This window comes from Asparagus officinalis, chromosome 4 (assembly GCF_001876935.1).
Source record: "Asparagus officinalis chromosome 4, Aspof.V1, whole genome shotgun sequence".
Lineage (NCBI taxonomy): Eukaryota > Viridiplantae > Streptophyta > Magnoliopsida > Asparagales > Asparagaceae > Asparagus > Asparagus officinalis.
Genome location: NC_033797.1, coordinates 68694144 through 68720524, shown reverse-complemented (window position 1 = coordinate 68720524; position 26381 = coordinate 68694144). Strand labels below are relative to the sequence as shown.

Below are 26381 nucleotides of genomic sequence, written 5' to 3'. Positions count from 1 at the left end.
GAGATGAAATAGAGATGAGATGGAATGAGTTGTTACAATATTATTGGATGATGTGAGTTATTTTTAAAGATGAGATGAAATGGGTTGGATGATGTGACCCATAAAAGTTGTTTGGTTTATTTTATTGGATGATATGAGATGAGTTGTTAGATGAAAATAATATTTTATTGAATGATGTGGATGAGTTGTATGATAAAAATAATATTTTATTGGATGTTGTGGGTTAGTTTTAGGGATGGAAATGGTGGAAATTGCATTTTTTTGTTTTCCAATACTCAATTTCCTTTTTTTTGGTTTTTAGGAAACCAACCAAACAGCCCCTTACTCAGGGGAGCGAAGGAAGGAAAAAAATTCCCCTTCCTTCCCTATCCCTTCATTTACACCCCAATTTAGGGTGTAAGAATTTGGGTCAAATTTTCGCTCCACTCTCCTCCTCTACCCTCCAAAATGAAACTCCCAAACAAGATTAAAATAAAATTTCTCTTCCCTTCTCCCTCTCTACCCTCCATCCAAACAGGTTATAAATGCTACATGGATTTTTTAGGTGCTACAATAATATTTTTTAATGCTACAGTATTTCTGCTGCTGGTTTTTTTAGAAAATGTTACATTATGATTTTAATATTGCTACGTTATTTCCGCCTATGCTACAGTATTATTTCTTTGAACACACTACAGTAAATTACTGTAGCATGAATAGTTATTATTGTGTTCAGCCATTATTATAAAGAAATAGAATAGATAAAGTTAGGGTTTTAAACGGCAAAAACTAAAGGCCTAAAACTGCGTATTTTTGTCAAAAAAAATTTCTAAGTTTTCTTTTTGAATTATTCATCAGATCCATTTGTATGGCCCACGATTTTTTTATTTTTATTTCAAGTATGGTTCAAAGCATCTCACATAATTACATTGGTGATTGAGAGAGAACAATTTTTTTTTGTTTTTTTTTTCAGATATAAGTTCATTAGAATTGAATTGATTTCCGTCCGTCTGAGCGAAGGACTATACAAAATTATTGAAATTTGCCTTCGTGCCCCGCCCCCGGGGCCCATCCCAAAATAAGAGAGTTGAGCCTTCTCCTCTTTTGTGTTTTTCGCTAAGGTCCCATCCGATTGAACCAAACAACAATTTTTTTTTATTTTTTATTTTTTGGTATCTGAGTAAACCTTCGTATGCAATTTTTTTTTCCCTTCTTCCTCCCTTGAAGGAGCATGGATTTCGAATCCAATCCTCTATAAACTTCAACTTCTTCACAGAAGGACTCGACCACACAGTGAGTAGGAAGGGTTCCAGTCCTAACCGGCTAGTGGAAACTTCTTAGACATAACGAATTAGGCATAGGGGTGGAAACGAACCAAATAATTAACAAATAGTTCGACAATTGTTCGAATAACTATTCGGTCATATTCGATTCAGTAGGTCATTTACCACTAAACAAATATTTTTTTGTATTCGAGTTTACTAACGTATAGAATTTAACCAGATGTATATTCTATTCGTTTGTCTACTAAATATTCGTTTAAAATTTGATCACAACTTATTATTTTAAATTTGATCACAGCTTATTATTTGTATTATTGCACATATAATGTCATATTTTTAACTCATTTACCATTTCTACTTAAGTTTTATATACTGATTTTAAGACTTAAATAATCTTAAATTTGTTTTCTAATTCATAATTTGATTTAAATATATATACATTATATATTATAAATGAATAATTTTTATTTATGAATTTTAATATTATTTGAAAATTAAATTGTTTAGTGGAATAAATATACTTTGATATTCAATAAGCATTCGTGAATATTCATGAATATTTATCAAATACCAAGTAGTTGAGTTCGAATTCGAAAAATAAGATATATGAATATTCGAGTCCGCATTCGAATTCGATAATTTTAAACAAATATAAATACAAACACTTTAGTATTCGGTTTGATTCAATCGTTTACCACCACTAATTTAGGCATATCGCAGTTCGTAACGATAATGCTTTCACTATTTTTGTCCATGCATATTTTTTAAATTTCTCAAAATATACATGTCTTCTTAGTTCTCTTTCTTCATTCTCTCTATTTGTTCTCGTTTCTCTAGTGACATATTACACAATAATCTATAAAATCTTTCACCTAGAGCGAGATGTAATGAGGTGCAAGGAAGAACATACATTTTCATACTTATTGTTAGGTTGAAGGGAAGGTGATGGAAGATATATTACTTTTTATTGTTTGTTTTAGGGAATGAGAAGGAGAGATGAGATGATGAGTTAGTTAAGGTACAATAATATACTTTTTGTAGAAGTATTTCTAGAACCATATTAACGAGACTGTACATGATTTATTAAAACAAAATAGAAAATAAAAAAAAGGAAAAAAATATTAGACTGTCTATTATTTTATCGAAGTCATAATGACGGATGGAGGGGGGGGGGGGGGGGGGATTTCAGCTTAATGCGCAAGGCTTTTACAAGATAATATTCTAAATCTTCATATATTTACTTTAGTCACCTAAATCTAATAAGTATTATGAACGTAGCCCTCTTGTTAGCATCACGTTAAAAGATTTGTGGGAATAATTTTAAAATATGAAGTTTTAGGGGGCTTTTTTTGAAATTACTTAAAAAAATTCAGGGGCCAATATGTTCAGAATTTGAAAATTTAGGGGACTAATTTCCAAATTTGTAAATTCCGGTGTCTTGATTCAAAGACCTAAAGATTTAGGGGACCAAATTTGGAAAAATAAAACTTGCGAGGATACTATAATTAATTAGGTAATGAAGAAATACTTCTGAGGATAAAAGACTAATCATAAAATAAATATCCTCAATCTATCTATGTCCCTCCAAATCAGAGAGAATTTTCTCCCTCCTCACGACCAGTTCATTTTTTGCTTTCTCTTTCTTCACCTCACTTCACTCTACGTTATTTTCTCTTCTAAATACCTCATACCAAAGTGGAACATGCTTTCCAGAAAAGCATTTTTCTATATGTTTCACCCTCGAGATTAAACCTTTCAGAAAATTGAGAGAAAGAGAGGAGCGAGCAAAGACGTACAAATGTCACCCACTTGCCCCAATTTTAATGCACATTTATTTGTTTTATTGCCTATTTCTGAGAAGAAAGCTCTGAAATAGATGTCCATCAAATTAGCCATTTTCCGGGGTTTCTAAAAGGTCTTTTTTTTTGAATTTTTCGGAAGATAAATAAGTTTTTAGTAAACATTTTTAAGAGATATGATCAATTTCAGGTTTGTGTTGGAAGGTAAATAAGTGGACAAAATTTTTAAAACGGTTCTTTTTCAAAATTAATAAGTAAAATCGACCACTTTAAAAAAATTTAGCAAAATCGACTCTTTTTACTTTTAAAGGCCGATTTTGCAAATTTTGAACTGCACGGGACGTGACTACTAGTCCCGTGCAGTTCTCCCAAAAAAAATCACCACTTCGCACTCTCTCTCCTCCCCCTCCTCACCCTCTTCTACCTCGCGTCGACACCGCCTCCGTCGGGCTCCTCGCCGATGCTGGCCTCAGCTTCTGATTTTCGTTGAAGAGAGAGAAGAGGTAGACGTCGATGTCGGTGTTGGGACCGAGGGGAGTGCTGGCCAGAGAGGACCTTGCGCGCGAGGTTGTCGTTGTAGGCGGCGGCGTTGGCCTCGCCGACACCGGTCTCATTCTTGTCGCCCTTCGAGGGCCAGTTTGACGGAGGAGCTTGATCACTGGCTTCATCACGCCCTCGGCGAGGTCGGGCTTGAACAGGCCCGATGACGAGGGGTAGGATGAGAGTTGGGGGCCAATGGAGGCTGGATGCCATGGATTCGAACTAGGGGTTCTGACGTTTGCTGCTGGTAGGATGATGGGATTTTTTGATAGGATGATGGATGCATTTTTTGGTAGGATGAGGGGATCTCAGTTGAGGGTTTGATTGAGTTCAGACGCGGAGCGGAGAGAGATCCAGGAGAAGAGGGAGGGTGACGCCGGCAATGGTGGTGGAGAGGTTGAGGAGGCGGGAGAGATTTTCGACGGAGGAGCAAAAGTAGCGGGAGGTAGAAGAGGGTGAGAAGGGAGAGGAGGAGGAGGAGAGAGAGTGCAAAGCGGTGATTTTGTTTTTTTGGAGAACTGCACGGGACGGCACGGAACTACCCGTCTCGTGCAATTTAAAAATTACAAAATCGGTCTTTTCAGTGAAAATGATCGATTTTGCTATTTTTTTAAAAAATTATCGATTTTATTTATTAATTTTGAAAAAGAGTCGTTTTTGTAAAAATTTGTCCTAAATAAGTTTTTAGTAAACATTTTTCAGAGTGATGATTAAATTTCATGCCGCGTCAGGTCTTAGAAAACACCGTCCAACCGAACCAAACATACCCAAAAAGGCAAATATCAGTAATCGGCCCCTTACGACCGCAGCCCATACGCGATACCGGGCCGAGCTTTAACGGAGTCGGTCTGGGCCGAATTCCCAGCCCAAAGCCCTTTTGATCAACCGGTAACGAAGAACCAGCGACTCGAGTCAAGATGCCTATCCCTCTCTCATCCATGAGCCCTCGAGTCCCCATGGCTCTCCTCTCTCTCTAAACCCGACCCAAAAAAATCTCATCGACAATGGACGCTCCTTCCCTCCTAAAGTTCGCCGCTTCCTCCACTCTCCTCACCGCAGGTGAGGCCAAGCTCGCCTTCTCCGCCTCTTCCCGCCTCGTAATCCCTCTCCCTCTCCTTCTCGCCTTTCAAAATTTGCCTCCTCCTCTTCTTCAAAAATTTAATCTTTTCGTCTCCCCATTCACTTAGGTCTCACCGCGAAAGGCAAAGAGAAGTCTTTGTCTCGGGCCGGTTCTCCCCTCGAGGTTCTGTTCCACTGATGCCGGCCAGACCTTGGGTTCTTCTTCGAAGAGGAGAGCTCGAGGCCCCGTGATGGCGGCCAAGAAAGCAGCAGAAGGTTGTTATTCCTCTCACTGTTTTTCTTTTCGAAGAATTTTGGATGGGTCTATGAGCTTATTGGTTTTTAGCTTACTTGTTTGAAGAGTTAACGCGACTTTTCAGCAGAATCCTTGTCGCGCATGGTGAAATTTCTGATTTTTTTTTTGATGTTATTAATTCGTGATATATAATATAGTTTGTGTTCTTGGTGGTTTTTTCAAAGAAGTATAAGCTAGTATTGATCAGAGCTTAATGGTTCACGATCATATTGTTTTCATATTAGTTCGAGTGATTGGGTTTAAGCATCGTCCAAAAAGTTTGTACATACCTAACGTGAGCTTTTGAATAACTAGCTCATGGTTGTACCCATCCGTTCTTTCTTTTTTTGGGAGCAAGTATCCATATGAACGTTTTAGACTGAGCTATAATGAATCATGCCAAGGTAATCCATTCCAAAATGTTCTATTCTGGATTGCTTTATGAGATTATACACTGCATTGTTCTATTGAGGTGTTAATTGGAATATAATTACTTTGGAGACTTCAACTTTTATCCGTGTTTCCTAGTTTGTTGTTACAAATTCTACTCCAATTCGTGGGCTTAACCACATGTAGGCTGTTATTACAAATAATTGTATATTGAATCAAATCCTAGGACTGTTGCTTTTCACTGATGTACCTGGTTGGGGTTTTTGAAGGTCGTAAAGAAGAAGGGAAATATAAGCATACGATAGAGCTTCCCAAGACTACATTTGGCTTGAGGGCCAATTCTGTTGTGAGGGAGCCCGAAATTCAGAAGCTTTGGGAAGAAAACCAAGTGTTCAAGAGGGTTGTGGAGAGGAATACCGGGGTATATCTTATTCTCAGATCACCTAATATTTCATAATTTCTTTTGTAAGACGTGATAATTTCTGTTTTGTTTATTTAGTATATAATTTTATGTCTTATTGTCTTGCAGGGAAGCTTTGTTCTTCATGATGGCCCACCCTATGCGAATGGCAATCTTCATATGGGGCATGCTTTGAATAAAATTTTGAAAGATATTATAAATAAATACAAGGTTCACTTCTTCTTCATCCATATTAGGTCAAAAGAATCGGTTTATCATTAAGGTCTCATGTGCAACATTCTTGTAATGCAGTTGGAGCATATTTTTATAACTTTTATGGGTATTTACTTAATGGAAGTCTCCAAGTGAAATTCAGGAAGTTAAATGGATAATTAAGGCTGATAAAAAAAGTTCTACAGGAAGTTGAAAAAAATATGAAAGATGCCAAACAATGATTGCAAAAGAATGAATAAAATTTATGTGAACATTTTGCATGATCAAATGGATCTTGCAGCATGCTGCCAATATTTTGAGATGTCCTCACAATCTTTTTTCATTAATATATTATTTTTCCATTAGGATCTTAGTTTTGTTACACATTTTCATAGGCATCGATTATATGGTCCCATCTTCTATATGTGGAATACGATTAACAGAAAACTGCATGATTTTATTTCTGAACTGAAAGTTCTTATGATGCACTGCTGCTTGGGATATATGAGCCATTGCACCGGCGCATTTGCATACAACTCCATCCTTATAGTTGAGCCTTTTTAACATTGATGTGCTTATAGGGTTCATTGGTGCAAAATTCTATGAGGCGTTCACGAGTCTGCTGATTATTCTGTAAGTCGATGTCCACTAGTCTGCTGGTTATTCTATAAGCGACCTCTCTGGCTTATAACCAAATTTTAAGGTAGTAATTGGAAATACTAAATGATCATCATATCCTTGGTCTAAACTTATTGTTGACTTGTTATCTTCACATGCATCAGTAGGCCTATTGATTATCTGAATGCAAAATGTTAAATGTCAGTATGTTCAATGTCGATATCAGCAAATTTTCTATTTTTGGTATATAAGGTTAATCGAGCATTCAGCTTAAAGTAATTATTATACCTGCACTTGTAATCTAGATGTTTTACCAAATTTTACCAGTATTATGCTCACTTAAATTCTCTATTTCTTGCAGCTTCTTCAGAACCATAAAATCCATTTTGTTCCTGGTTGGGATTGTCACGGTCTTCCTATAGAGTTAAAAGGTAAGTGCCTTCTATATTGTGCAATACCTACAATGTCTTCAATGTAATTACTCAATAATTATTATTATACATCAAAATAACTTTATTAGTCAAGAAAGAGGGTAATTTACATTCCCAACATTTTTAGGATATTTGACTTGTCAGGACTTTATTACTTGTTTCAACTGCGGCCTAGAACAACTAATGGTTTGAACTGAACTCTCCTATATGCTACATAAACTGTATAATTGAACGTGTCCCTAGGGTATCTCACGTAAATCTTAATTGAAACTGAAGGTTGGTAACTTGGTATGATATCAAATTTGCACTAGCACACATTTAGATTATCAAATCGATACAATCGAGTATGTTATCAAATTGGTACAATCAACCCGATGACCTTTTGGTAGCCTAACTGATATCTTGATATTGTAAAACTTGCTTCCAACCTATAACATTCAAGTGCTACTCTTGTCATGGTCAAGTCATTTGTAACAAACAATATAAGACTTTGTTTAAAATTTAACAAACACTTACTCGTTGAAAACTAGTGGCCTACAAATGTTGATTAGCGTTTGCATTTGGGAGGCAACTGGGCTAATTATTTTTTAGTTTATTTTATTTTACTTTTTTGATAACCCAGCTCGGAATTGAATCCAGGACCGTGAGAGCCATATTGGAATCTCCCAACTGTCCGGGTCACCAGCAGTGCGTGTAGCTAGGCTTATTATTAAGATTTAGGGTTTGAGTGCTAGATTGATATGAAACGAGTTTAGTATATTGGATATGATAGATAGGTTAACAGCAAATAAAGGCTTCAAATCTTTTTGTGGCCTCAAAGAACAAATTACTGTATGCTTGGTCTCTACAATAAGATTAACATACATCTCTTTACAGAGTTTATAATTTCAGTTTTTTTCCTTTATCAATGCCATCCACTACCTATAACAAAGAAAGCAACATCTTTTATATTAAAGTCTTGCTTCATAGCTAACAAACTGATACTACATAAGTCCAAAACAGGTCCTGGATAAATTTCAAAAGGTTTGACTTTATTATATCGAGAATATGTTGATAACTAAAAGATATCACATACTCCAAACTGATACAAAGAATCCTAGGTAAATGGAAAATCTAATTGAAAAACCAAACAAAGTAATCAATACTGCTAGAACTATCTAAAATTATAAAACCTAATATTGCAAAAGGGACGAGGGTATTGTCACTTAATCTACTCACTTCTTGAGATCATGCATTTCTTGCTCCAAAAGCATTGCAATTTTTTGCTTGAATGTGTTGGTTTATCTTTCTATCATATTCCTTCAACTTTACTTTCTCTATTTGACCAAAGCTGCATAATTAGGAAATATTTCTTTGTTAGCAGATTGGTGAAGTAAAAAAAAAGATATCAATATATTTACTTGATATATAAAACCCACTGATTCTATATTGAAACCATATGAATATATGATAGCCACCAAGTTAAAATGGATAAACTGACAGGTTGTGGACAGACGTATATATATATATCATATATATATATATATATAATATATATATATAATATATATATATATATATTATATAATTAGTATATATATATATATATATAATATATATCACATGTAACTACCCTTTATATCAAATCATGCAGAAGACCATTGCTTGAAAGATTACTCACTTGGAAAGGAAGAATTCATGAGGGTAACATTATTTACCTGTTTAACCCATGACCTCTTTACTCTTTGATGGGATATCTTCCAAGTACTAACTACTATCTAAAAGCTTAGTTGATGCCTTGTTAGCCAGACCCATATTTTTTATGTCGTCGACCACTCAATGCCCTTTATGTTGATTTTTTATGCTTGAGGGTTTCCTAACAAATAGAAGAAACATCTTATATGAAACAACATCTTTTGATATCTTAAGGGAGATTTTAAGCATTGTCGTATCTTAAATTTCCTTTAATCATTACACCGAAACTCTGAAGTTATGGTGAGAGTTAATTATATTTTATATTCTAACGTGCTTTTGCAGGTTGAGCGCCCTTTTTGTGGGTCAGAACCTGTGCTTACATAGCAGTGTCAATTTTTGAAAAATCTACTTTAAATTCGTGGAACCTAGATTGCTCTGATATCAACTTAAAAAGTTTTTCTAACCATTTCATCAATCACCCCAAAGTTATGGTGGGGGTTGAGGATTTTCTTATTATACTCTAACAGTGTGAAATCCAAGTGGTGCAAATTTGTTAGGAAGTTCATGCTTCATGGTTTGCTTATGAGATTAGGTGTATTTACCTAAGTTATTAGAGAACAATAAAATCACAAGTACTTGAGTTATCTTTGTTCCTGTAGAGATCGAAACTGCAGATATACCATTCAAATTGATATTTTGTTTCTCTACTTAGTTCTTAGTAAATGCTATATAACTTATTAATGTGTTTAGCTTGACCAAATTGGTTGTAAGATAATTAATCACGACTTGAGTTCTTCGTAAAAGGTGCATATTCAAGCATAAATTGGAAGAGCTATAATTTTGTAGAAAGAAGATGAATCCAGTTACTAGAGTTTCCAAATTTTAAATAGGATTTAATACCTTAACCTTACTCCTACAAGGATTCAAGCTAATTCAGTTGAGGCCGAGACTAAAATCCCACAGTGAACAGATGTACCTAGGGCTGGGTGTGGAAATCACAAGAATCTAGTTACATGGACGCATGATGCGAAAAGCAATCTAAAATGGACCTGCAATGGTAATTCCTCAAGAATCAAAACTAAATAGACATTCTTATGGATGATGATTGTGGACCCTTCATCTAATGCGATTAAGAATTATTAGAATCCTTGCTTTTTTGGCAGGATTTTATTTTATTTTATGTAATTTTCTTTTTAGTTAGGATTTCTTTAGGATTTGATGTTAAGATCTCTTTCTAGCTTAGTTAGGGTATCATTTGATTTCATCCTTTAGTTTTGTTAAGTTTTGATTTCATTAGGATTTTTATTTACTTCCTTAACTGTTTTGATGCTTTCTCTTTCCATGAGGAATAAACCATCAATGAATAAAATTCGAGATATGAGAATTCTCTTGTGAGGAGCTTGTGAAGTGTTCTTTGTCATGTGATTTGCCTCTTTGGGCTGTGATACCCTTAGGTCTGAGGTCCGTGTGAAGCCTAATTTATTATCTAAACTTTTTCCACTTCCAATCCTAATCATTCATCCAAAAGCACCCCACGAAATCTACCTCAAATCTTAACCCTTGATCCATTTCAAGCAACTTTTGAAAAATCCCTATAGCATTACTGTTCATCAATGAACTAGGGATCAAACAGTTCACCAGTGAGCAGTAATCCGGTGCTGTTCACGGGTGAACAGTCATAAATGTTGTTTATGCGCTTCCCCATACTCCTTTTTCAATGTTGCCGATCACAATCCATCAGGATGTAGAACATACCCAAATGCTATTCGAAACCCTCATGTTAGAGACTCGACCGCCTTTGGACCGAAACTCTCACGCCGTTCCCCATCACATTCTCACAGAAGTACTATTTTTTCATTTTACCAGAAGAGTAAACTTATAGTCTTTATGTGTGAAAAATTATGTTAACCGATTATTACATCACTTATAAATTTAATCAAACTTGAACTATAACCACATACATTCAGAATAATGGAAACTTAATTCTGGAATTCATCTTAAATATTGCACGAGCATTAAACAAGAGAAGAAATTACCACAAGCATTCACAAAACAAGCTCATAACTATAAGACCAACACAACATGAGTTATTAATAAATGCGAGAGAAGTAAATAAATAAATAAATAAAATGTTTAACAATGTGTTGATTAAAATATAATCAATTTAAGCTGGGAGGACTATAATATCTTTAGGAGGTAATTAAAAATAATTGAGGGAATAAAAAGAACTAAATACTAGGCAAAACCAATTTGACACATCCCTATGTTGCACATATTCCCGTGCTATGCTGGAAAATTATATCAGGAGCTTTTCATGAAATTAGCATGTGATGATGAGTTAGCAATTAACATGTGATGGATGCTTGTTAGGATAGAGACCGATGCAGAAGCACCGATGCACTTTTGTGCTTCCTGTAAATGAACAACAGTAGGAATTACCATTAAGATAAAAGGATTGAGCACTGTAACTGCAGCACACTCTCTTTTATTTTCTTTCATTAGATTTCCCTTCATCGCGTACCCTAACACCCTATGAGATCTTTGCTTAGAGATTTTATTTTGTACCTTTAATCTGAACACATTATTAGTAATTATAGAAATATCAATACAAGGGCTCTTGGAGTTAAGTCCAACACGATCATTATGTCATTCCACATCAGTAGTTTTAGCCTGTGCACGTATCTTTCTTAGGACTTAAATTATACGTGCGTATTAGAACGGCCAATTGTTAAATGCAGCGGATCTCCAATCCCTTTATTTCACTGCAATCTAGGTCTAATGCTCTCCTTAGCAATCTTAGATGAACATCACCATTGTTTTTATGTTTCAGTTTTGCAGTCAATGGATCGAGATGCTAGAAAAGAGCTGACAACTTTAAGGTTGAGAGAAAAGGCTGCAGAGTTTGCCAAAGAAACTGTTAAAATTCAAATGAAGTCCTTTAAGGTCATAACTTATTTTTCTCTTTTCTCCCCTTCTTTCATAATTTTAATGCAGCTAAGGGTGTTAGCAGTTGTAGAAGCTGAGAGTTTTGCCATTATGAAATGTTAATTTGCATTTATATTCTTATGTCTGGTGAACTGAAATTTTCTTCCTTTTTTTGGGTGCCACAGCGTTTTGGTGTATGGGCAGACTGGGAGAATCCTTACTTAACTCTTTCTCCGGAGTATGAAGCAGCTCAGGTTGGTTTCTGAACCCTATATTGATCTTCTTGCAAATGTACGTAACGGAGTGGTGATGGAGTCCCGGAAAAAAGAAAAGAAAAGAAAATGTTGAGCATGCATTTCTGAGACCATGCTAGCTTTTACTTTCACATTTGTGATAGCTGTAGACAATTTTCATTTTGTTTATAGTATAGTCTTTATCAGTGTTACTAATCTTTGGATGATTTAAGAACTGTTTCATTCTTTCATTAAATGTATGTCAGATAGAAGTGTTTGGTCAGATGGCCATGCAAGGATACATATACAGGGGACGCAAACCCGTACATTGGAGTCCATCTTCCCGGACGGCTCTTGCTGAGGCTGAGTTGGAGGTGATATGATGCAATGCTATGCTTCTGATGCTTTTTTAAAAATAATTGTTTTTAAGTGAAGTGATACTAGATTTTAGGTAACTTATTAATTCTGATTGGGATGTGTCATTGGAATTTCGCTCTTTATTTTGGATTTTATTCTCACTATTTTATAAGTTAATATACCTTAAGGCTATTTTTTATCTTTCGAAGAATAACAGTGTCCTTAACTCTGATGATGTAATAGTTCATGCTTGCATTTAAGGTAATTAATTTCAGATACAACTAAATCAGGTCAAAATTCAAGCTAAAATGTCTAGATCTATTTCTGTTTGAGCTTTATTCTTGGTGAATTATATAGGCTATCTTGTTCAGATCTTGAAAGTGAGATGTCTGAATAGGATCTATAAAGTACACACATCATGCCGGATTCAGATAACTTATGGTGTCATAAAACTGAGTCTAACAACATAGCTTCAAAAGTTCAAATATGTAGTCACACATTGTTTTAATATCCCAAGCAGAAATTATTGCTTAACAACATTGTGCTTCTTTTGGATAGGCTTGGGTATTATCCAATGCATATTCTCTCAACTCGCAAGTGAATGTAAATTGAATAATCAGATGAATCTTAAATAGATCACTGGGATCAAGGACTGGATCTTAAAGTATGTATTCACTTAACATTTAATAAACAACTGTTTACTGTGGATGAGGACACATATGGATACAAACAACATAGGTCATAATACGGAAAAGTTAAAATACACTATAAGGACATGGCGTTTATTGGGTTAAGTGTAATATATTTCCTGTGCATACATAGGCATGTTGTAGGTATGGTACGAATATAGACCACGTCTGATCATCTTGTCTAAAATTTGGTAGTTTTTTCTTGTAATGTATACTTCTCGTGCATACTAGATTGTTATTTTTTAGGAGGCGGAATTAAATACGGAGTAAAAGATGCCAAAAATTTTCACACAGTATTTGTTGAGGAGCCTGACATTTTGTTTGATGCTATTGTGAGTAAGTAATTTAGACTATAGGGTCAATGTAAATGTGCCCAAAGTGGAGTACCCTGTTTTTAAGGCATATCACTTTTGTGTTCAACATGTGTGTTCGAGGCATGTGGTTCAACAAGTAGGAAGCTCATGGTTACTCACTTCATGTGTCCATACTTATAGATATACACCTATGATTAGTTATGGTTCCTCCTAACTGTAAACTGGAATTTGAGTCATGACACAATAACAATCCATGTTTCTCAAGTAACTGAGGGAAGTCTAATATCACAGCTGCTTAACCACAGAACTTGACAGGCTGTCATTTCTTTCACTGATTAGCCATCCACTTAATAATTACAATTCTACATCAAATACTGCTTAAGTACTAATAATATATATGCATTTCAAGAAATTAAGTTACTTGAGGATTCATTAATCATTATGTAATAACACTAAAGCCTGTATCCTTAATTTTTAGGGTCGGCTACATGAACCATATTCTTCCATTTAGTTTTCTTATGAGTCATCTCCTCGGTTAACCATCATCATATCTTTCTTAGTTGCTTCCAATCAAGTTCTTTTATGCTTACCTCTTATCCTCATTGCTCCATTAATTATAAACTTATTACTTCTCTTAGTTGGTTCATTTAGTACCTCTGTTGTACATGACCAAACCATCTCAAGATTTTTCTCCCATTTAATCCTCAATTAGTGCATTGCATGTGGATATATTTGTTTTATGCCCTAAATGTTATAGTTAGCTCATCGTTGCATATTGTGAATTTATTAATCTCATCTCCAACTAAATACATCGGACAAGCATGCTAAGACAACGTCGGCACCAGAATCCCTAGCTTATCCCCCAAATATTTTTTATAATACATTTTAGTAAAAATGAGGGCTTATGAGCTTGGTATATGAATGAATTTGAACAAGGAATAATTTGCTAATGCGGTGATAAAGATATAGTTAATAGTTTTTTTGGTTTATTACCATGAGTGAAATAATAGTTTTAAAGGCAATGCAGTTAATTAGGGGTTATAGACCATGATTGAGAATTTGATAAGTTCTTCTAATGGGTTAGTTTTGTAGACTATATATTTTTTCAATTATATGATCATCATACATTCATTATCATACTGTATGAGATATTACTTTCAATGTATAATATTCTACCATATTTGAGATAAATCATAATCTATCTAAGTAAGATATCTGCTAAAGTTTTGTTAATAATATGTCTAAATATTTATATTAATACTATTAATATATAGAAAGTATGTATTTTCTTAATATATTAAATAGTTTATATTATTATTTTATAATAAATATTTTATTTAAGGTAAAAGAATCATATTGTATAACTTTATTAATAATCATACTTTTTATCAATATAAGTCTTTGATTAAGTAATATATATTATTGAGGAAAGATAATGCATAAGTATTTAATTAATATAATATGTTATTATTTTATTAATATTCATAATATTTATCAATATAAGTATTTAATTAATATAATATATATTGTCAAGGAAATATTTGATAAATTAATAGATTAATATATTACGTTTGCAGCAAACCTTAACAAATCACATACGAATTAAAATATGAAAGAATAAAGGGGAATTATATAAAAAGTGTTAAAAGGATGAAATGTGTTACATATGAAATCTCCAACTGAGGCAGATGTTCCATTGAATGATCTTTGTTGCTTTGAGATTGCCCTTGATTTTGAAGAGAGCAATTGACTTGTAGAGGGATTAAAGACAATCCATGTTAGAAAAGTTAAAAGCGTGGAGTTTAGAGAGAAAGAGAGACCATCTAATTTCATACAATTAATATAAAAATGAAAAATAATTGAAAAAAAATTAAAAATAGAAGAAATAGCTTATCAGTGACTGCTGGTATTAACTCCCAAGAATGCAATCATATCTTTAACAAATTAACCCAAAAATTAAAAAACACTTAGGAAGAAATAAAGATGAATTATATATAAAATAAAATATGTTCAAAACTGAATTGGGTGATATATAGCTTCGGCTGTGGCGAGAGAAGTTTATGGCTGTAACTTCTTTTTGTCAAGAATGGTGCCACGTTTGTTTGATTGATTGAAGGTGTATTTGTAGAGGAGAAGAGATGAGAAAAGTGTGACTTAGTTTGTAGGAATAGGAAAGATTGTGTTAATGGGTCTAATGGGTGATTTATTGGGGGTTATGAGTTGAATTATTAATAATTTGAGGTATGAGTATTTGAGGAGTGGATAGTGGGTAGTAAATGAAATGTAGAGGATAGTTTTTATTTTAACCGAGCAATGAGAAAGCTAGGGGCACATGAATTGTTGAAAACCATCATTCAGTTCACATACACATAGGTGATAATAGTCAATGAGTAAAGGTGATAATCAATGACTTAAGTTATATGGTTAAAGGTGGTAATCAGTGATCAACATAGTGGTATAATGCGCAACATAGTGGTAGAAAATTATGGAGAAGAGGGTGACAATTAAGGGTCAATACTGGAAGTCTGGAACTGTGGGAATTTCAAAAAAAAGAAAAGGTTTTGGGTTGAAATCTGAGGCCTGTGAAATGGGCCCACATAATGGTAGGAATTCGACATATAAATTCTTAACCGCCATACATACTATTATATTAAAATAATCATAATATATATGGACTATATGTACAAATACTTTTTAAATATGATATTATAATACCTAGATTATGAATAAATTTAATATAGTATTTTAACGTTATAACTTATAATATTTAAATATTTTTTGTTAAAACTATATGTATTCTTAAAATAATCTAATCTTGAAATCAATGTAATAAATATTATAATATTATTATAAGTATTTATCATATTAATGAAAATGTATTAATGGAAATATATGAACGTATATATTTCATTTATTATAATATTTATCATATTGATTATATATGTATGTTAATATATGTACTTATTATATATTAGTTAATTATTATACATATGGAAAGGGGATTGCCATGTCAAAACTTTTGATTGAAAGGGCAAAAGAAGCAATCAAAAGTTTTGACATAGCAATCCTCATTTATAAGTAGTATAGGTTTGCAACAAATTCAACTTCTTAAGCATGCAGTCATTTCTGTCTATATCTTACTGTATATCCACACATCCACCATGGTATTCTCATTTGTGCTACTAAATTTTCGCAGATGTTGTTGCTTAACTATCCAACGTCTTGATTTATAAGACACTGTTGGTCATGTAATTCTTTTATAGAAATTTCCCTTGATCACATCGCCTTAGGAGCATTCCTTCATTTTAACCAGCCATATTTGATTTGATGAATCACATTATCCTCAACCTGACCAACTTGAAGAAAGCATTCATTATGTTCATAATTTTCATGCATATCCTAATTTTTCCATATTCATTCATTTTAATGTAATTTTTGCCATCAATATATTGATGCAGCTGGCAAAATTATGTCACTCGACAATAGGATATAATCTTTGCTGTTGTTACTGCAAAAGCAATGTTTAACGTCTAGTTAGGTAATAATATATTACCGATCACAAAAATTAACAGTCTGAAGATTTTTCGCCCTGGTTAATTACTAATCTTCTTTATACGATGTGCAATTAGAACAATGCTTATACACATGCATTCCTTTTTTAGCACCTCTTTGTAATATCTATTACTTGATTCTTGAAAGCCTAACTTATTACTGCTCTTTTCTCATACACATATTTTTATCATGTTTATCTTTACTGCACACTTTATATACAGTACCCTGAGGGCCATACATCTAGGAGTATATATGCTATATTCAAAGTTGTTAGTGCGCCTCAAGCTTCTGATGGCCTCTTAGAGGAATTCTTTCCAGATCTGTGCGTGGCAATATGGACAACTACTCCTTGGACTATTCCTGCTAATGCCGGTAATTTTTTCAAGATTTAAAGCAGCACTCATTACCTGTAATCTAGCTTTCACTAAGTAAATTGGCAAAGCTGTACATTTTCTAACTTCTTGTACATAGTACTAGGATGGTGACCTCCTGGGACGTCTATTGAAATCAGTTCACATAATCTTTATTCTTTTGCAGTCTATCCAAGCAGAGCTAGAGAAGAGTTGAGTTAGGTAGCCTAAACCTAGCATAACATGTGGTTGGACCTGAAATGGATCTTAAAGAATATTCTATTAAAAACGTGTATCGGTATTATTTATAATTCTTCTTTCTGTCAAGAAGAAATTAGGGATACATACAGTACAAGGCATTTCTCCCGTTAAGTAGGATATAGTGGAGCCGTATCTCTGCATCTCATCAATGAAGTCAGTCACAAGAGATGCGATAATGATTTTCAGTTGCTGGCGGCTGGCAGCCACTTCTTATACCAGTGGTCAGTTTGGATGAAGCTTTGCTGACAATATAAGAGGCATCTTTCATGCCATCTTGCCATTACCTGAAATGCCTTCCTGTATGCCATCTTTTATATAGTGCCTGAGCATTCTTCTATCCTTTTTCCATAAAAGGTTAGCCACTTCTTATACCAGTGGTCAGTTTGGATGAAGCTTTGCTGACAATATAAGAGGCATCTTTCATGCCATCTTGCCATTACCTGAAATGCCTTCCTGTATGCCATCTTTTATATAGTGCCTGAGCATTCTTCTATCCTTTTTCCATAAAAGGTTTCCTTCTCTCTTCAATGCATGGCATCCTGATTCCTGAGTCCTTAAGTTTGACAATCTACTTATTAGAAACTTTGGTCCAGTGTACCCAGAATCTGATGTGGAAGCTAGCATAGGATAGCATAATTATAACTCTTAACGTCAGCAGGGACTCCCTGAAGAGCCAATCAAATTTAATAAACCCATTAATTGCCCTTTTCATGTAGATTCATCATTTACTTTGTTCTCATGGGATCGAGCAGCTCACTATATTATATATATCCCCAATATTCAATTGTCTCTGGAGCAAGGAGAACTGTCAACTCATTGGAGTGGTGGTTCCTTGCATAAATTTTCCTGGTTTGCATGCAGTGATTTTGCAGATATTTATTCCGCTTACTCAAAGTTTATGCTTCTTTTTTCCCATCTTGTCGATTGTTGAATCTTTGGGATATCTGCTGTTTGCTTTAGGTTGTTGTTGTTAGTTGATGATCTGGTGATACAGCTATGGAATCTCAGTTTAGACTTGTTAGTTTACAATGGGCCAAATCCCTCAGGTTGTAGAGAAAAGGGAAAAAATAGAAATGCACTCATGGGTTATCCATCTGAATATAGATTGAAAGCGAGGGGTGCCCCAAAGCAAGATGCTGTTATGATACAGAATTGACGCTGAATGTAATCTGATCATCATGTCTTGTACCGAGAAATTTGGGACAGAAATATGACCAAGTACTTTTATTGTATCATCAAGTGCCACCCCTGCTGCCTTGACTATTTGGTTGCATCTTGCTTGTTTAACGAATAAGTCCTTCATTGTATAACTTAGTTTCTGGACTATTAATTATGTATTTTTGTGTCACCCCTACTGCCTTGACTATTTGGTGGTACCTTACTTGTTTAACAAATGAGTCCTTGATTGTATAACTTAGATTTCGGACTATTAAATATGTATTTCTTTGTTACTGGACAGTCAAGGAATATTGTTATTACATGCTGGCTGATATCATGATACTTGCTGCTGTTATTTTAGCATTTAAAACAATCTGAATTTGCCCATGTTCTTTTTTATTTCCGAGAATACAGGATTGAGCCAAATGATCCAGCCAGTGTGTGTGCATGTGCGTGTGTGCGCGTGCATACGTGGGTGTGTGCTATGTTTTATAGTAGTTTCATTTGGAATAATAGTCTTTTCTATCTTGCAGCTGTTGCTGTTAATCCTGAACTTTTGTATGCGGTAGCTGAAGTACAGTCAATATTGGAGGATACATCATCTGCTCCTTCTGTGAAGAACAAAAATATTGGCAGGGTTCTGAAAAATGGTGAGAGGAAGCCCTTCCTCATTGTAGCGTCAGAGCTCATACCAACACTTGAATCCAAATGGGGGGTGAAGCTTTTGATCAGGAAAACATTCCTTGGTTCAGCTTTGGAGAACTGCAGGTTGCACTATCAATGAAAAAAAAAAACAAAATTGAACTAATATCTACAAATTCATTTTCATATGTTCGTTCTTTATAGTATATAACCAAATACATTATATAAAGTGTGAATTGAAGATTCTACTTGACCACAGATCTATTCTATAAATTCAATTTTGCAATTTTTTTTCTTGGTTAGCTTATACGGTTTTTTCAGTATAAAGTCTCTACTCACTACTTGGTTTAATTTTGATGTCAGGTATATTCATCCAGTGGATGGAAAAGAATGCCCTGTTGTTATAGGTGGAGACTACATAAACACTGAGTCAGGAACAGGGCTTGTTCATACTGCCCCTGGACATGGGCAGGAGGATTACATAACCGGCTTGAAATATGGACTGCCTATACTTTCTCCTGTGAGTGATGATGGAAAATTTACTGAGGAGGCTGGGCGGTTCAGTGGCTTAGATGTCCTTGGGGCTGGTAATGTTGCCGTTGTGGAGTATCTTGATGAGCACTCATTACTTCTTGTGGAGGAACCATACAGTGAGTAATCCTTTTGCATAGGAGCATTGTTTTAAATATCCCTGACATGGTCGGATATATCGTGCGATATATCCTTTTACAGGGCTTGCCGCAACCCATATGGTCTCTATATATCCTCCATCTCTTTTTTGGCTATTTTAGGCAATATGTCCCCAATATGGCCGAGATAGCAGCCGGCATGTTGACTGATATATCCTTTTATATGGCTTGTCGTAGAACAATATACCACATTTGGTAATTTTTGGGCGAGATCATGATTTTCCTATTATATCAAATGACATTTTGGCCTAAAAAATCAGGCGAAATGTTGCAATGTTGATTTTGTGCTTTTGTTTGTTTCACAAGGTTCATTAGTGATCCTAGACATATATTATTTACATTTGTATGCTTAAATTTCATTATGCATCTTGATATTAGTATTACATTTTAGTGCATTATACTATATATGCAAACATCCGTTATGGCATTCCGATATTTATCACATATTCCCGATATTTTCCCGATATCCGCAATCCAATATGAATTTTGGCCATCTTATATTTCCCCAATATCCGATATTTAAAACCTTGCATAGGAATTGACCCGTCCTTTTCTTCTTATACCATATTTAATGTCTTGGAATACTGTTCAAAGTGAATTCTGTGATTTCTTTGTAGAGCACAAGTACCCTTATGATTGGAGAACCAAAAAGCCAACAATATTCAGGGCTACTGAACAATGGTTTGCTTCAGTTGATGGCTTTAGACAGAATGCCATGGATGCTATCAGCCGTGTGACTTGGATTCCTTCACAGGTACCCATGACATTGTTTGCCTTACTTTTGTTATTAGTTATTTTACTTGGGGTCTATCTTTAGAGGCTTGGAGCTTTGTCTTTGTAATTTGTCGCAACAAGTTTATATTTTAAGAGCAATTATTTTGTGTTTAATTTCCATGTCTAGCAACTGATGTACAGCTTTGGTCTAATTTCAATCTGGAGAGAGTTTGAGTGGATGGTTCCCTACATTGATGGTTAACACCCATTTAGTATCCTGATTATGGAATACTCTCAAAAGCCTCTTTTGTGAGTTATGAATTGTAATCTAGAAGCTCATTATTCCCTTTCATTAAGCCTCTTTTGCAAGTTATGAATTGTAATCTTGGAGCTCATTGTTCACTTTCATTTTGGAATGCAAATGGCATTTTGGTTAATGGATAGAAGACGAAGTCACCTATGTTTATTTTTACGTACGTGTCTATTCAACAACTGTCTACTGCTCAAGTTCCTGATGGAACCTTGAAGGTGATTAACCGCACTTTGTTGTTGATCACCTTATACCTACCTTATACCCTCAGCATGTGGAGAAAAGAAAAAAACTATGAAGAGACGAGCACCCTTTGGTAACCAATAAGGATGCCTATCTCTTGTTTTGGTAAGATAAAGTAGTATGATTTATTGGTTAATAATTGTGCACGGTATATTGAAATATAATATCCTCTTATTCCAAGTAATAAAAGATCTTTGGCAGTGAATTGCAAGTGAGTCGAGGACTTTGTGGTATTGAGAAAGACTTGAGACAAAATGCTAATGATTCTTGAGATGAGATGTTAGCTTTTCAACCAGGTGTATTTTACTACTGAAACTGGAAGTCTTAAATACAGCAGACTATGACACTAAAGAACGCATAAGCAATATTATTTTATTGATGTTCAGGTAGTCAAAGGAAACAAGAAAAGATTTTTTTTTTTTTGGCGAACACTGATTTGTAATGCGCTTTGAGCATTGCTGGAGGTATATACTTTAACTAGTCATCAGTCTTTCAGGTGTGCATATCTCACCTAAGTTCTTCATAAGAATGCACTTGTGGTGAAATTTGTGGAAGGCAAGAAGCATGCCTTTTTACATTTGGCCACAACTCTTCAGATTAAGCCATTTCAGATTAGCTTTGGAAGGGTAGATCTAAGTGGTAAATTATCAATTTTGGCTCATTGTCGAGATATTCAGGCATATCTAAACTGGAACATTGTTGAAGATGTATCATTAAAGAATATGTTAGGAAGACCTCTAAACGAGAAATTTGTTTTGATCTTAATGGATAAAAAAGTAAGCTAGAAAGGATATTCACACGAATTTTATTGCTTTTCCCTTTTCGCCCTTTCCTTGAAAGCTTCTACCCCCCCCCCCCACCCCCCCCCCCCCCTCTCAAGTGGAGGTATGGGAAATTTTAGGTTTTAAGTGCTGCATCAAGGGTGAATAAAGTTTCTTTTAAGTAAGATTAGTTTAGGTTTGTTTTATTTAAATTCTAGTCAGTAGTTTGACTATGGCTTTGTAATTGGATTTGCATCAGCTCTTGTTTATTCCTCCCATCTGGATTTAATTAAGTTCTGTTAAAAGGTTCCTTCCACTACACTAAAACCACTAAAACCCTGAAGTTGTGATGGGGGTTGAGGGTTGTATTTAGACTCTTACATGCCTACAGCAGGTGACCGCCCTTTACATGGGAAACCTGAAATTATGTGAAAGTACATTAGCATGAATAATTTTATGCTCTTTTGAGTCGATTTCATATAAATATGCTCTTACGTATCATGGGCAAGTGACTGGAAAACAACAGCATGTATAATTGAAGATTTGAGAGCATGTAAGCATGTGCTTGTGTGTAGATACAGACAGACACAGACATCATGGCTGCATACTTGCATGGAAATACAAATTTGAAAAAATATATGCATGTGCATGCATGCATGTGCTCACATATAGGTGAATCTGTGTACATGGACATGTGCTTTGACTGTGTACATGGGCATGTGCTTTGACGCGTCTGCGGAATAAGTTTATTAGTGATATATCATTACCAATGATGAGATAAATATTAGCACTTGCAGAACGGGTTGGTTTTATGACTTCTAGCTACTCTGATCGCTGTGTTTCACGCCAAAGAATTTGGATGCACCTATTTGATATGTGTCCCTGTGTATTTGCCGATGTCTGTGCATGCAAAATAGTATTATATGTGATATTGACTATTTTCTAATGAGATAAATTCCTGCACAGGCAGAAAACAGAATTGTTGCTATGACTTCTAGCCGATCTGACTGGTGTATTTCACGGCAAAGAAATTGGGGTGTACCTATTCCAGTCTTCTATCATGTACACTCAAAGGAACCCCTGATAACTGAAGAGACTATTGCACATGTCAAGGGTATGAAACTCCCTCATATTAATTCATGGTCTCTTTTTTCTTTCAAATACTTTACTCTTTGAATTTGAGTACCTTTTCTTTTCCTTCTCTTCTCCAATGTTTCCACTTTTATGCTGTTACTTAATGGACCTTAATATATATATATATGCTTATAAATCTTTTGTACATTGCTGTTTTGTGTAATTTCTTAAGTTTTCGTATCAACTAATAAGTCACTTCTATATAACATCCTCTTTATTGTTTGATTTTATCCATCTGTTGATATGCAGGATGTTAATATGACTTCATACAAGCGTTAAATAAGGTTTTACATGATGAAAATTCATTTATATATATAAATATACACACACACGTATATGAATTGAGGTAGAATATAAAGTTATGAAGAATACTCCTTAGGAGGGTTATGGAACGCAGGAGCTTTGAGGTTACATTGAAGGAAAGAGTTGATTTTTTTTTTGTAGAGGTGTTCCTTACTTCCCTCCCCCAATCCCCTCTCCCCAACCTTCCACCCAAAAAAAAAAAAAAACCCAAAAACCCTATGCCAAAAAAAGGAAAAGAAAAGAAACACCCAACTCTGGTGTCTTATAAAATTCTAGTTGAGAATGACGAAGGCAATAATTTTAGCAGCTTTCATTGCTTCAAGGAGACCCATTTCTGTGTCATGCAACCACAACCACAATGCTGGTGTGTGGCTGCACATTGGCCACTGCATGCACCTGCTTGAAATCCGCACATCATTGTCCATAACTATTCTGTTGTTGTTCAAACTATACGTATATTATTTTTTTTCTTCAAAATGTTACCGTAAAATTTAAATTTTCAACTTACCTTTACCCGTTCAGTTTCCTTTTTTATTGCTGATTATGTTATCAGTATGGCTATTGAACCTGGCTAATACTATCAGCTCTTTTTACTTCATATCACAAGATAATTGTTTAACAATCTTGTTTAGTAATCAACAATCATATATAATTTTGCATCAACAATCCAGTATTTAGTCTTGATGGTTTTGTTTGTCTAGGACCTTCTTTAGAAAATGAACGGACACAGACATAGAGATAATACTCTGTAGAGTGATATATAAGTTTTTTCTTTCTACACTTTTGTCTTGTTTTGTAGATATCAATGAATTTGGCTTAGTTGATATCTTTCTTAGAAACTTGTCAATTATATTCTTTGAGATAAAAACTCTTGTGCTTCCTTGTTTGGTTACACTTATTTTCAGTTCAACGTGAAATCTGTTTGCTAATGATTTAGAAGATTCCTGCATTACTCCAAAATCTATTCATTACTGCAACGTATTCCATACTGTTTTGTTAAGATGATTGCCCTCTATGGTGGGAGTAGTGGTAACAGTAGCTTCTTAACTACATCTGCGTGTAAACTGCATCTTGCCTATGTTCATTCATCACAATTATATTTTATTTTTTCCTATCTTGAGTTGGAATATAATATGGTTATATTTCCAGATTTAACTTTTTACCCAAAAATTCCTCTGAACACATGCTATTGACATTAACTAGATAAATAAAAAAATATATATATGCAATTAACAATTGGACAAAATACGTGTAGTTCTCTCTGAAGAATTGTATTTTTGTAATGAACCGGTTGTGTTAATTATATAAACAAACATGAGCTCTTCGCATATGTCAAATATTACTATCTAGAGCTTCAGATGTTGTATGCAGTGCAATCCATGTTTTAAGTTCTGTTTTTATATGATGACTACTTGTTTTTTTTCCGGTCGGATCAATACCCCCACAACTTATAATCATGAATGTACATGGTTGATGTTTAGTTGATAAGTAATGGCACACTTTACTAACAAGTTAAATGTAATTGGATGTTGTACAAAGTTGATTATTATGGATGTTTAGATGAAACCAATCCAACCACAAGGGAGAACGTTTTACCATGTACTGGCTGCATTTTCCCTTTTCTATAGTTGTTTAGATATAATTTAATCATTATAGGATATTCCAATTTACTTGTTCATTTTGTTTCCCATTGTGCAGCTATAGTCTCGAATACGGGTAGTGATGCATGGTGGTATATGTCTACAGAGGAGCTTCTCCCTGAAAAATATCGCAGCAAAGCTTCAGATTATCAAAAGGGAACTGATACAATGGATGTTTGGTTTGATTCTGGTATGTTTCTTTTTCAAGAAAAAAGGTATAGGTATGATGCATAATGTGAAATTGTTCTGACATATACAGATATTGTTTGGAAAGGTGTAAGGTCAAAAAATAGCCTTCCACCAGCAATACACTAAAATCTGTTGTGGTTATACTTTTATTTCTTGTACCATTTAAGGCCTTAATACACTTGTAGTGAATGTGGGTACTTTGTTTGCTCATAAAACTTGGGCAGATCTTGTACCCAGCTCACATTGTATATTATGGGCATAACTTCTCCTTGCGCTCAAAAATTGTTAAAGCACTGTACTGTTCCTAAATAGGACACTAGTATGATGTTTTTGATTAGACATTAGTATGATATAATACTAATGGTATCGTACTCAAGTTAAAAATGCACCCCCACAAAAAAAAAAACCCCAACCCGCAAAAAAAAAAAACTTGTATGGTAGAATGGTTATGTATGCATAAGCTTTCCGAACAACATTTGATTACTCTAAATAAATGGTCTTGATATTGTAAATCATTGAGTTATACTGGTAATTCAATATGTCCGACTGGTTTGAGTAGAAAGATTATAAAAAATCGTTAATAAAATGGAGAATGGTTATAGATACATTCACGTAAATAAGATGCTGTCTGCAGAAGGCAAATACTGTCTACAACCTTATTAGAGAATAACTGAGAAATTTTATACCAGAAAAGGATTAAGAACGGAATGTAACAGTTTAACACCTATTATACTTCTTGGATGACTTGACAGTTGTCTTGTGGTGACTTTCTGTGAACACGTATTAGCAGATGTCTCTCCTAATGATTGACCTCCAAGTTGATAAGACTTGACAGTTATTCCATGAGTGTGCTGAAGTTATGATGAATTCATAGATCTTGTTGCTTGTAAGTTGTAACTATGATGTAATCTGGACATTAGTAATCTGTTCCAATAAAACTGTCAGAAATGGGTATTATGCGATATGTTCACTTAAATTAATTATGTACTTCTCTATAGGTTCATCTTGGGCTGCGGTCCTGGGGAAAAGAGAAGGCCTCAGTTTTCCAGCAGATGTGTATCTTGAAGGTACAGATCAGCATCGTGGGTGGTTTCAGAGCTCTTTGTTGACCAGCATAGCGACAACAGGTAATCTTTTCCAAAGTAGTTTTTGCAATTGTTTGATGTATATCGATCTTCATTCATGAGGGACTTGTAGGATGTCCTTAAGTGTATTAATCTGAGGTTATTTCCTGAC

The 26381-nt window shown here is 34.5% G+C and overlaps 1 protein-coding gene across 2 annotated transcripts in view; it reads left to right on the top strand.

Moving 5' to 3' along the window:
* LOC109837659 (isoleucine--tRNA ligase, chloroplastic/mitochondrial) overlaps positions 4524 to 26381 on the top strand; it is a 32130-nt gene continuing 10272 nt past the window's right edge. Inside the window, exons 1-15 of one of the 2 annotated variants that reach the window (XM_020405979.1) lie at positions 4524 to 4698; positions 4789 to 4936; positions 5615 to 5766; positions 5875 to 5976; positions 6938 to 7007; positions 11512 to 11624; positions 11792 to 11860; positions 12106 to 12213; positions 16973 to 17123; positions 19054 to 19288; positions 19526 to 19812; positions 20469 to 20605; positions 22846 to 22993; positions 25015 to 25146; positions 26144 to 26272. In XM_020405979.1, the coding sequence (XP_020261568.1) occupies positions 4606 to 4698; positions 4789 to 4936; positions 5615 to 5766; positions 5875 to 5976; positions 6938 to 7007; positions 11512 to 11624; positions 11792 to 11860; positions 12106 to 12213; positions 16973 to 17123; positions 19054 to 19288; positions 19526 to 19812; positions 20469 to 20605; positions 22846 to 22993; positions 25015 to 25146; positions 26144 to 26272 (2074 nt within the window). In that variant the 5' untranslated portion in view covers positions 4524 to 4605. The remainder of the gene's footprint in view (positions 4699 to 4788; positions 4937 to 5614; positions 5767 to 5874; positions 5977 to 6937; positions 7008 to 11511; positions 11625 to 11791; positions 11861 to 12105; positions 12214 to 16972; positions 17124 to 19053; positions 19289 to 19525; positions 19813 to 20468; positions 20606 to 22845; positions 22994 to 25014; positions 25147 to 26143; positions 26273 to 26381) is intronic. The other variant, XM_020405980.1, reaches the window with a different exon arrangement.